We start from the raw sequence: 13,106 nt of genomic DNA on the forward strand, positions 1-13,106 counted from the left end.
TATTATAAAGTAATCACTAGCTGTATTGATAACACATAATATCTCAGTGATAGTAAATACAAACTACAATTAGTGTTTACTGATAAGTGATAAGTATTACTGTGTAGCATACAAGATACAAAAGTTTTAACCTCCAAAATACAGAAAAAAAGAAAAAGAAAAGAAAAGTAAGTGCAGGGGAAGCAGCTACGATGCAGATAGAGGGATTGGCTTCACAGCACTTTGAATTCGCTGGAAAGCCGTCCTTATTCTTTCTTTTAGGCCTTCATTTTCACTCACAACATCCCCACTCTGTTTGTCAAGCTCTGCCACATTTCCATCAACGGTGATCACCAGCTTCCCATTTTCTCCGGCCTTCACGTCCCCGAAGAGCGAAACAAGGAGCGCATAAATAACCTTTTCTACTTTCTTCCCATTCTCTTCCTCAGTTTTTATTGCCTCTGCTTCAACAACTACCTTGGGGATCTCCCGGTTGATATTTACAACCAGAGCCACAATGGAATCCGAAACCATGTCACTTACAGGATCTGATGACCAATGCAATGAAATGAGTTTCTCAGAATCCTGCTTAACTGTAACTCGTTCATGCACTCGCAGCATTGGGATTCCGGACTCCTCGTCCGTTGAAGACTCTACACTCTCAAATATCTGCTTGAGCCGGTGATTTAATACACTAAAGGCACCAGCATATGGGATAGTAATTCTTTGAGTAATGTTTGCGGTCGATAGCTGAGAGAAGATATGGAGATCATCAGGTGCCATTATCTGATAGGTGAATCCTTTCTTGACCAGTAAACCGCTGACAGTTTCCCCTACTTCTGGTGTCCTTTCACCCAGCCGTCCAATGGTTTTTGCCATTTTCTGAGAGTTGAAGTACATTTCAACAGACTGACAATTCTTCGGGTTGAAGATTTTGACGTTGCGATCAGCAAACTGGCCAATGAGTTTCTGTTTGAGCCTCCCCATCTCTTTAGCTTCTCCATGAACAAGAATTATGTTGTTAGGCAGGAGCTCTTCCAAGAATGCACTTGTCTGAGCAGAGTCTGCATGGGCAGAGAAGGATATGTTATGGACCTGCATGTTAAGAGGAGCAGTGAGACCATTCATGAGAGTAACCTCCTTGGGTTCATTAATAATGGTTTTAGCTAGTGTGCCTTCAACCAAATATCCAGGTAGAACACAAGCATTTTTCCGATCAGAGCACCACATGTCAAATAGTTGTCGTGACAATCCACTTTGAAGCCCTCCGGGACTCGCCATCACCACCGATGGGCCAACATCTTTGAAATTCTCAATGCTCTTTATTGGTGATATGTACTTGAACACAAAGGGGTTTGACTTTGCTGCATGTTTGCTGCGTATCCTGTCATTCATTGAATGGAGGTATGTCTCATAAACACTCAAACACCTTTTTGCAAGGGGAGAAGCATAATATATGGGAATGTTTTGGAGCTCCGGATGGGTTGACCAATACTCGTCAAGAATCAAAAGCAGTTCTTGGGCACGGCCAAGGGCAAAAACTGGAATAAGGACACGACCTCCTTCAGAAATGGTTGTATGAATAACATCAGTGAAGCGCTTCTCTCGGACGTGCTGAGGTTGATGTTGCCGGACACCATAAGTGGATTCAATTATGCATACATCAGGGGAGAACAGTGGGGTCTCAGCAGCACGGAGATGCCGGTCTTCTTCACGTGAATAGTCTCCAGTGTAGAGTACTCGAACACCAGCAATATCAACCATAAACATAGCAGCACCAAGGACATGGCCGGCAGTATAGCACCAAAATCGAATGCCATTTACCTCTACAGTTTGGTGGAAATCGATAACCTGCAGTTACTATACTCCGTCAGAAGACAGACATGGAAGAATAGTTCATGTTTTATTAGATTTATAGGATCTACCACAGAATCGTATGTTAACAAAATGAATAACAATGTGAGGATGCATGCCTGGATATGGAATTTTATCAACAACAAAAAACAATCGAATATCCAGGTAGCCAAATGATCTGCATCTAAGTCAAATACTTCTTTACTTAAATATCTTAAATACTATTTTGAAGTGTACAATTTTGGACTGTTCAACAAATACCCGAACATGAATGTATCACCAAGATCAAGCTTGGAGCTCCATCTAAAAGAAGATCAAAGCCCCTTAGTGCAATGCCCATTGGAATGTTAGAAACACGACACTAATACTAGAAGAAAAAAAAGACCATATTTCCACAAACAAGTACCCGAATATGAAGGTATCATCAAGATCAAGTTTGGAGATCCTTCTAAAAGAATATCAAAGGCCCTTAGTGCAATGCCCATTGGAATGTTAGTAGTATTCATTTTTAGTAGTCGTTTTTAGGCTTGAGTATCGGTCAAAACGGTCCGGTTTTGGCTCTTATCAGTTATTAATGGATAATTTTTGGTTAAACGGTTTATTAACCGATACCGAACCAATAAGAATTTTAACCGAAATTATCGGTTATAACGGTACACAGTTAAACGGTTCGGTTAAACCGATTAACCGGTTAAACCGTGAGCTTTATATTGATTTATTTTGTTGGGCAAAAAATGAGTTTTTTTTACTTTTGAGAGCCCAAATACTTTTTGTTGGGCTAAAATAACTTATTAAAAATGAGTTGTTTTAGGGTCCAAATACTTTTTGTTGGAACCCAAATATTTGTTTTTTGGGATAAAAATTGAGCTTTTTTATATTGATCCACCACAACTTTTTTTTATATTATAAAATACATTTTTCCAAAGCAAATGGACTAATTAACATAATGAATGCTAATTAGACTAACAAAACTAGTTAATGAAAAATGCTTTCACCAAAGATAAAGAAATCTCATCCAATGCCATCACTAAAAAAAAAAAAAAAATCACACCTACGCAAACCCAAATTAAGATAAGGTTACATAGGTATATATATAATCCCAAAACTACGTCATTTTGGCATCCCTACTTAACGGTTTATATCGGTTAAACGGTTAACCGATATGAAATTTCTAACCGGACCGAACCGAACTGATAAGCATACCGGTATAAAAAATTTAACCGATAAGGATATCGGTATATCGGTTACAGTTAATATCGGTTCGGTCGAAACCGGTATACGGCCGGTAATCGGTAACCGATTAATCTGCCCACCCCTAGTCGTTTTGGGTTTAAATAATTCTTCTGTCAGGTAGAATACACTACCTCCTTGGATTCCGTGTTCCAAACCACAAGTAGATCCAACTATAGAACATATAAAGATAGCTCTCCTGCATTTGGTCACATAATATCATATAAACCAAATATGACAAATATTTCATGAGAAACTTTCAATATTGAATGGGAGGTTTAAATCTAATACAATTTGAAAAATCATGATATTGGAGTTCAAATGGGAGGGAGAAAATTCACAAACACCAAACTCCTAGAATCCAATATTAACACCTTTTTATTCAGGGGTCAATGCAACATGGACAGAAAACATCATAAGAAACTAGATGGAATGATCAGGAAAAAAAAAATTCAAATATAGAAACCTGACTTAATGACCATAAAAATGTAAACTTCAAAATTTGCCACAATGTAGGGCAAGGTGTGCACGGGAAATAATTTCACAGTCAATCTAACAGTACAGGACCAATTTTGGGAAGAATACAAAAGTAGAGACAAATATGAATTGAAAAAGTGGAGACCTCAATTTTATCCATGGAACGATTGATGTCTTGCTCGTTGAACAACATATCTTCAACTGAAACTTTGCTGACTTTTACATAATCTGTCAAAAGCAGCTTGTAGATAGCCTTTGTTGGATAAGTCATGAAAACTCGACCTTTGAAGGTGGTCTAAACAAAATTTCGATATATTAGTTTTCAGTGGGGAAAAGAACAGACATAAACACTAATGTTAATTCAGAACAAAGCAAAATACCTTCTCCAAAAAATATGGTAGGGATGCAGCATGATCCAAGTGAAAGCTGCAAGCCAAAAGCATCATGTTAAACAGAGTGGCAAAACCGTGCAAGGAAAATGAAGAGAAAACTAAGACAATTTGGAATAAGGAAGTGATGGCAAGTGGTAGAAATATATATATACACATCACTGTGTTACATTACTAAAGAGGTAAGAAAATTAAGTGCTACTGTAAATGTATAGAACCTGCCATGCTGACAAGTCACAAGATATAAGAAAGGGCTTGTCATTTAGTGGTGGTGCATGACTTTTAACACATCAAACACATTCTCTATTTCTCTATGCAATTACAATTGAAATGTCAACATAATCGTAGCATGGATAGTCCCAAGTAGAAAAGCTCGGCTTGTTTGCTAACTCTCTTTCCTTTTCTTTTTCCTTACTACCCAAAAAAGTGGAAACATATTAACAAACAACTTTCCTCACAAAAAACTCAAAACTCATTTCACCTTTAAGGCATATCAAAACACTTTTTCAACCAAAACACACAAAAAAAAAAAAAAAATGAAAAAAAAAAAAAAAAAAAATCCTCTTAAAAAGAGTTATCAAACACTACTTGTATAAAAAAAACCTCTAAAAAAGAGTTATCAAACACCACTTATATCTTTTTCAATAACTACACGGTTCCAATGTTCCCAAGAGAAAATTTCACTTTTTCCTTTTCTTGAGCCAAGATAAATTTGTGTTGTTTTTGAACTCTGGTCTCCTGACCACCGCCTCTCTCTTTCCGTTTTTATCCATACACCACCTGTCCACCACACTTCCATCGGCCTCTAAACCAAATGCTTCTTACTCCAAAAAAAAAAGTCCTTCCATCTGTCTGTGAAACCATCTGCTTTTGTTTTTTTTCCTAGATCTGTATCCACATCAGAGAAACTATCTGCTCTTTTTTCTTCTTTTATTTTATATCTCTAAACCCCTAGATCTAGATCCACTGTTTTGTAGTTGTTTCTTTTCCTTGCTATTTGGCTTTTGAGAAAACAAGGAAAGACACACAATACCTTTATTCTTTCTTCCTTCTCTCCTTTTTCTCTTAATGTTTGGGGTTTTTTTGTCTCCTTTACCATCGAGCTTGAGCTCAATCCGAACTCAAGCTCGAGCCATTTGATTTATTTGGGTCGAGCTCAAGCCAAGTTCGAACTTGTTCTTTTTTTTTTTTCAAGCCGAGTTCAAACACCCTCCTGGCCTCCTAGAGCTCGACTCAAGTTCGAGCCGAATTTGAGCCTATGTAAAATTTTGTCAAGCTAAGTTTGAACAGCCAATACTCGGCTTGATTACAGCCCTATATGCAACTAAATAGTATTAAACTTAATTGACCCTCTAATAATGAGTATTCTATTACCTAATAGTCATAGAATATGCTGACAAATATAACTATGGAATATATATCTGTAACACTTATATCATCCCAAATATACCAATTTTGCCTGAAGAAGTTTACTAATTAACTAAATTTTTAATGAATAGATTTTGGATGAAGCATGTTACAAACATTTAAGTTAATTGTATATAACTATGCTACATTGCCCTACAAGTCATTGCTTGTTCAAATTTTACAAGTAGAGGAAATAAAGATGAGCACTTGTAAATAAAGTTTTTATTTGATGTCAAATAGGAACCTTATAGTTGCATAATGCTAATAGCAGATAGATTTGGTGTATTATGCCATTATTAGTTATTAGACGGCCAACTGTATAGCCATTACATCAACATTGTTGAAAAGAGTAAATGCAACTTTATCCAATTGATAAAATGAAGGGAAATTGCAGAAAGAGAAAACCAGCTGATATATAAAGAGGGAACAATGGAAACCAGTTGAGATATAAAGAGGGAAAGGAACTATTGGATAAATTTTTCCACCCTTCCTTGCCACAATTTCACTCAACCGAATTACTAGTAGTAAAAGAGATCCTCATTGCTAATAAACAATTAAAATATGATATTTGGCAGTACCATGCATCTTGTCTAAGAAGCACCACTTGCAGATAAAACCCCAAACTTTGCAAATTTAGAATCTTGAACTTATTCACTTAATACAAAAGAGCTACACGAGCTGGGGAAACAAAGGAATATAAAGCATTTCAGTAAGGTATAAAGTGAAACTTTAAAAACATCAAAAGAAAAGATATACATACTGGGTGATGAGAAGCACATCGATCATTGAAGGATCAATCTCATCAAAGTATGGCAAAGCAGCCATGCCCGAGTAAGCAAGATGAATTCCACAATCAAACTACCGTCCATGAAAAAGTAGCAAAAAAGAAAGAACAATTCAATTCACACGTGAACAAAAAAAAAATCTAAAATATGATAATAAAAACTAACGTAAATTTTTTTTCAACAAAAAACAAAAAGAATAAAAGAAAATTCAGAGTACTTGGTGTTAGTGGCTCACAAGCACAGTTTTCCCCTTGTAGGACATGTACACGCAAGACCGACCCACTTCATTACCCGCCCCTAAAGGGATTATAATAAGTTGATCATCTTCTCTAGTTGCAGATGAATCCCGTCTCTTGAGAGGCTGTAGTGGCCCTGTTGAAGCCATTATCTATTCTTGACCAAAACTGCACCACAAACCCTTCAATCAAACTGCAAAATCAAACATCAACAAAAGTTTAAATTCCAATTTAAATAATTATCTAACCTATTCAACTAAACACTAATACCCAGCTTCCCACTCAACACTTAATTTCAAAAGATGCATACACAGAGAGAGAGAGAGAGAGATTACACTGTTCAAAGATTTCTGAAACTGCAGAAAGAGAGAGAGCGGGTTGAGTAGGTGGACCGCTTCAGCATGACCCGGAGTCAATATTGTCGGTACTAAGGATATTTTCATTATTTCTTGGCCGTGTGTATAACATAATTTGATTGCCTTTGTATTTTTATATTTAATAAAACAAAAATCAAAGTTGGAATAGAAGCTCACGATTCCATTTCGACTCGATTACCATTAGATTACACAAGTAGTTCAAGAAAATGGGAGACTACTATAATGCATTCTTAGGGCCCACATGCCAGCATCCTCCATGTGCTCAATAACCCACCTGCCCAAATACGACTTCTAGGTTTATATAAGAATATGCATCACCTAGCTTCGAGAACGGTACTTGCCTGTTGATCTTGTTCTCAATTCGCTTAAGGTGAGCCTTACCTTTCCCCATTTTGGTGTAACCTTTTTTTCCCCCAAAAAAAAAGAAAAAAAAAATCAAGAAAATTTCAAGGAGATGAAGAAAAAAGCTTCCCCAAAAAATGCATTTTAGTGATTTATGGGTATCTTTCTTTCTTTTTTTTGTGTGTTTGTGAAGGGTTTTTAGCTCCAATACGAAACAAAAAGCTTTTTATGTATTTCCAGGAAAGAATAAAGCGGAGAGAGAGAGATGAAGGTCATGAGGTACTATCTATAGGCATGGATAATGGATAAGATTGGTTGAAGTGCTAAAAAGTTAAAATTCTCTATAGACAAAAATCGAACGTTTGCTTAGTGTCAACCTCAAATGTACCAAGGAAATGTTGAACGTTTTGCTTAAGGTTAGTCTACGTTAAATTATCAATTATCTCAAAAGTTTAAATTAATAAAAAGTGATAAATTTAATCACTTAATTATTATTTTAACACTTCTCATTATGTGTGAGTTCAAACTCATTTTTAATAGGTGAGGCCCAATACGTGAAATATTTATTTAAATGGAAGTGATTTGATAAAGTTAAGATTCGATCCTACAACATTTGGTTCTGATAACATGTTAAATTGTCAATTATTACAAAAGTTTAAACTAATAAGAAGAGATAAATTGAATCACATAATCATTATTTTAATAGTCTCGAATGTTTTAGGAATATATCGAATGTTTGGCTTAGGGTTAGCATCGAACGCTCGAGTAATATGTCGAACGTTTGGCTTAGGGGTGGAAATGATGAAAATGTCAAATTTTAATTTTGAACGAAAAAAAAAAAAAAAAAAATTGGTTTGTAGCACTTATTGGATTCTTTTTAATGTTAATTTAAACCGTCAAGGTTGATTTTTATAAAGCACAATTTTGACAAATAATTATGCTTATTTTATTTTATCATCTTATCATTCAAGTTTCAGGGTATGACAATGAAATTGCATACTGTTGTAGAGTATTGTAACTGCATAATATGTTAACAATAGAGCTGGTGAGTAGCAGGGTTGCATCATGCATGGTTACCGGTCCAAAGAACTTGTAGAGTGAGACCTGTGCTCGATATGGTTCTTGCCTTACCACCATTTCAGAGCCAAGCCTCCTTTTCTGATAGAGGGGAGTGAGAAAGAGATTCATTTTCGGATCGCCTAATTCAATAGCTCAAAAACTCAATAAGCTTTATACACGGTGGGAGTTATGACTTAAAAAATAACCGTGGTAATTTCCACAATCACATAGATGTATGTGTAGATACAAAGGAGGAAGGTCATGATGGCTAGAATTATTTTCAGATCTTAATATCTATGGATGAACTATTGACTTTTGTTTTGTGAAACATAATTTTCAGTCGATTGAGTTACACTTTGAGATCTTTAAAATTATTCATTTTTAGAAATGTACCTGCTATTTGAAATTGCAATTTTTTTTTATTATTTTTTTTTAAATATACTTATAAATTATACATTTTCTTCGATTTGATTTAAAATTTCAATTTTTAATATGCAAAATCACAAGGAAGGGAGAGCTTGTGAGACAACTTAGGATAAATAAAAGCATTAAAAAGAAGAATAAGAAGAGCAATTAATACTTACCTAACACATGTCCTTTGCCCTTCCAATCGTTATAAATCCTTTTATTTATTTTTATTTTTAGGGTTAAATACCTAATAGCCCCTTGTGATTTACAAATTTTATTTTTACCCTCATGTGATTTTATTTTTATCATAGGAGGTCCATGTGGTTTTGATAAATGACCAAGTTAGTCAATCTGTTAATTGACCGTTAGGAATTCAACATGGACCAATCAGATACTGACACGTGATACCTACTTAAATTTTTTATTTTAAAAAAAATTAAAAAAAAAAAGGAAAAAAACATTGGGGGTGGCTCGGCCACCCCCTTGGAGCCCAAGGGGGTGGCCGAAACCACCCCCAGTATCCACTGGGGGTGGCTCGGCAGCCTCGGCCACCCGCATGGAGCCTAGGGGGTGGTCGAAACCACCCCCAATGGTGGTTGGGAGTGGTTTCAGCCACCCCGTTGGTGCCCAAGGGGGTGGTTGAAACCCACCCCCAGTGGGTACTGGGGGTGGCCTGGCCACCCCCATGGCCAAAGAGCCACCCCCAATGTTTTTTTTTTTTTTTTTTTTAAATACTTATTTTTTTATTTTAAAAAAAATTAAGTATGTGCCACGTGTCAGTATATGATTGGTCCACATGAAATTCCTAACGGTCAACTAACAGATGAACTAATTTGGTCATTTATCAAAATCACAGGAACCTCCTGTGATAAAAATGAAACCACATGGAATAAAAATAAAGTTTGTAAACCACATGGGACTATTAGGTATTTAACTCTTATTTTTATTTTTATTTTATGGGGCTTCTAATCGTTATAAATTAATTGGAAAAGAAAAACCTGGAAAACAATTCCACATGTTGACGAATGCTGATTGGATACATACGACGGAGACTTAGCCTCGAAGAATTCCAATGGCCATAGAGCGTGCACACGTTATTCTCTATGTTCCGAGGTACTTGGGAACATTGTCCAACTTTACTTTGTTTGACTCCTCGGCTTACTTGCCTTGCTTCTCTGTGAGCTGAACACCGTTTACACCCTTTCCGAGCTACAAAAATTTCAAAAAATTCCTGCAGAAAACCAAGAACAAGGAAGAACAACGACACTGAAGAAATGGGTTGGGGAGTTTTTCTCAAGCTTGTCGCAAAATTCTTCGGTTTTCTCTCCTGGTTTGACTTCTGAGCTTCTTTTTCTTTTTCCTTTTATGGGGGTCATTTATTTGTTGATTTGATGCAGACCCTTCATTTATTTGCATACTTTGGTAGATATTTTCCTTTTTTTTTTCTTTTTTTTTTGTGATCTTATTTTGCAGAAGTGTGAATGTTGCTTGCTGCAGTTAGGATATTTTAAGCGACAAATGTACAATTGTTTTCTGTGATTTTGATTCATTATTCCCTGTCTTTGATCTGCAGGCCTTCATTCACTATGCTTTTTCCTCTGTACGTGGCTATCCCTCTTGCGTTTCTCATAGAATGGTTTTATTATATGCTTATTGGGTCTACTTGGTTCTTAAACTTATGGTTTTATTTTGATTTTTGAATGTCAAGGAACTTTAGTTCTAGTTTGTTTTTTTGACCTGTAATTTCAACATTATGGTACAGGTATGTTTCGGTTCGGGTAATAGAGAGTGGTTCCATCTCCAAAAATCAGCAATGTCTCAGTTATTGGGTCCTGTTTTCTTTGATTAATATCTTGGAGTGGTTGCTTGCAAAGCTTTTTGAATGGTAATTAAGCTTCTTTTGTTGTGAAAAAGTTACATTCTGTTATCTTCTTGTGGAACATTTCCATCTCATAGTTTTATTAGTTTGACATCGATAGAAATCCTACGTGTACTTCCAAGTGCTTACAATAAAAATCACCATTGATGTGAAATATACACATTGAGAAATGTTATGGGTACCAAATATTTTACCAAAAGATGGGTGCTAAAATAATGTGGAGCTTAATCATTGGTACCCGGATAATTTTTCTTTATTAATTGTTTTGATCCTCTCCAATAAATAAGTTTTACATCATCTTGGTACCCATCTCTTAGTAAAAAAATTAGTACCACTTTAAAATTCAATGAGGGAGTAAACACTTGAAAATACATTTAGCATTTTTATTGCGGAAGCGGCTAAATTGAACGTTGCATATGTGCGGATGGATGTTATATGTTGCATAACACATCAAAAATCCTGTCCCTTTCTGGTTGAAATTGGATTTTCAAGTTCCCAATGCTGAGTAAATTTTGCTTGAGAATGTCATAGCTCAAAAGCTTTGGCTGGACTGATCACTTGTTTCTCTTTCTGCATGTGTGTGTCTTTTACGTGTTTGTATGTGTGTGTATGCGTGTGGAAGATGCCGATTTCATGGTGTCCTGCCATGTCTTAGAATGCATTTTTTGCTTTAAACTTGTTTTTCATGACAGGCTTCCATTCTGGTCTTATGCAAAGGGTATGGCAACTGTTTTATTGGTGATACCTTACTTTGGCGGTGCTTCTTATGTCTACAAGCACTTCATAAGGCCCTATATTTCTGAGAGTTCCCATGCACTGAACTCAGCAGAGACTCAGCAGAGCAACTTTCTAGATGTGACTGAGAGAAATATTATCGAAAACAAACTGAAAGGGAAGGAGGAAGAATTCTTAAGTTGTCAGGTAGGCTTCTATATAACCTGAAATTGTAATGTGGAAGGATGGTGCAATTGAGGAACTACACTTAACTTGTTTAATGATTTCTAATTTAGGTACTGATTTCTGCCTTGGAACATGCTATTTTGATGTGTTACTCTAAGGAGTAAACAAAAAACAATGTGAAGTTGGAGGTCATATGTCTGGCCAAAAAAATTTAGATTTGAAAAGCTATGGAGCCATGACATCTATTTGCATATACCACATTTTTATTGTTCAACTATTCCATAATGCTGACGTTGAATTCCCAACCATCCTTTAGGATTGGTTGAGATTGCCACATCGGCATTGTTGAACAGTTGTGGGATAAAAATGTAATATGTAGTATTACTCATCTTATAATTACAACTAAAAAATGGATCCCTCCCTCCAAACCCCAAACCCCACCATTTTTCTGGTCTTGAATGGCTGCTTTCAGAAGATGTAAGTGGGTGGATAGCTTAATGCTAATTTTTTCAAGGTTGATTCAATTTTTGCTGAATGAAGCCATCACATGTATTTTATCTTTTCTTGTTTCTCTGTATCAGGAAACATTGGCGGCCAATTACGGCAGTACAGAAATAAATGTTACTCGGCCAACCAGTCCAAAGAAAGTTCAAAAGGAATGGAGCTGTGCTCTTTGCCTGGTTAGCACTACAAGTAAAAATTGTTTAGAAACACACCTCCAAGGTAAGAAGCACAAGGCTAAGAAAGAAGAACTAAGAATAGAGAAATTAATTAAGAATGCAAGCAAGTCTTCTGTTATGCTAAAAAAAAGCAATGGGATAGATTTTGTCCAGATGAACCTTGAAAAATTGAGCAATCTTCTTAGTCCAGTTGCTGGATCAATTAGATGGTGTAGATGGCAAAAGCCAAAGTTTGGATGGACAAAATTAAATACTGATGGATCTGTAGATCGAGAAAACGCCGGTTTTGGTGGATTACTTCGAGATTATAGGGGCGACCCGATATGTGCTTTCGTCTCTAAAGCACCCGTAGACGATACTTTCTTGGTTGAACTATGGGCTGTATGGAGAGGCCTTGTTCTTGCTTTAGGTCTTGGAATTAAAGTAATATGGGTCGAGTCTGATTCACTTAGTGTTGTGAAAACCATTAATAAGAAGCAGCCTTTTAGTCCAAAGGCTGCTAGCTGTCTGTATCATATTTGGGAACTCCTAAAGAAGTTTGAAAAGTATAAGATTTCTCATTCATGGCGCGAAACTAACAGAGCAGCTGATCATCTTTCAAAGATGGCTGTTTTGGGGAGTGACATGGTTTTCTGGCCTAGTGATTTTCCAAAGAGCCTTGGCAATATCATTAAGGACGACGCCGAAGGAAAAATCTACTGCAGACGGTAAGTTCTGATTTTGTCTATCCTCAGACTACATCCAAATCCTCCCCTTTTACTCATTAGGGCAAAAACTTGTGGCATCCATAATTGGAGGTGAGGGAGAAGTTCTAAACTGGTAACCTAGCTTATGATCGCACAATTCTTGTATTTTGGACATGGGACAGTGATGACATAGATGAGAGCATACTCTGGGAGTATAAGATTAATGGCCTAGTGACATTAAATATTAGAGGTGTAGAAAATATTCTAACAGGAACTGCTTTCTGGTTCAGACAAATGAACTTGTGAACTGCATCTGTGAGTCTGTGACCAGCAAAGCTGTAAATAAATTGTAACTTTTTGCTTCGAAATATGAATCATAATTTTTTTTTTTTTATATATATATATATTTTTGTATATG

The 13,106-nt window shown here is 36.1% G+C and overlaps 2 protein-coding genes across 3 annotated transcripts; one reads left to right on the top strand and one right to left on the bottom strand.

Moving 5' to 3' along the window:
* LOC132189017 (cleavage and polyadenylation specificity factor subunit 3-I) lies at positions 1 to 7,149 on the bottom strand. Of its 2 annotated transcripts, XM_088513816.1 has the most exons (6): positions 6,693 to 7,149; positions 6,357 to 6,550; positions 6,097 to 6,194; positions 3,921 to 3,966; positions 3,686 to 3,835; positions 1 to 1,830 (listed from the first exon to the last, which is right to left on the bottom strand). In XM_088513816.1, the coding sequence occupies exons 2-6, from the start codon at positions 6,504 to 6,506 to the stop codon at positions 187 to 189; spliced, it is 2,088 nt and encodes a 695-aa protein (XP_088369942.1). In that variant the 5' UTR covers positions 6,507 to 6,550; positions 6,693 to 7,149; the 3' UTR covers positions 1 to 186. The 2 variants fall into 2 exon arrangements, with proteins under 2 accessions (XP_088369942.1, XP_059459478.1); XM_059603495.2 differs by lacking the exon at positions 6,693 to 7,149 and having other exon boundaries at positions 6,339 to 6,428.
* A 2,591-nt stretch (positions 7,150 to 9,740) lies between these two features.
* On the top strand, positions 9,741 to 13,076 carry LOC132166898 (uncharacterized). Its single transcript, XM_059577754.2, has 5 exons — positions 9,741 to 9,873; positions 10,117 to 10,143; positions 10,306 to 10,428; positions 11,115 to 11,343; positions 11,904 to 13,076. The coding sequence occupies exons 1-5, from the start codon at positions 9,818 to 9,820 to the stop codon at positions 12,711 to 12,713; spliced, it is 1,245 nt and encodes a 414-aa protein (XP_059433737.2). The 5' UTR covers positions 9,741 to 9,817; the 3' UTR covers positions 12,714 to 13,076.
* Positions 13,077 to 13,106: the final 30 nt, after the last annotated feature.

The sequence above is a fragment of the Corylus avellana genome, chromosome 2, assembly GCF_965113065.1.
Source record: "Corylus avellana chromosome 2, dhCorAvel1.hap1.2, whole genome shotgun sequence".
In the NCBI taxonomy this organism is placed as follows: domain Eukaryota; kingdom Viridiplantae; phylum Streptophyta; class Magnoliopsida; order Fagales; family Betulaceae; genus Corylus; species Corylus avellana.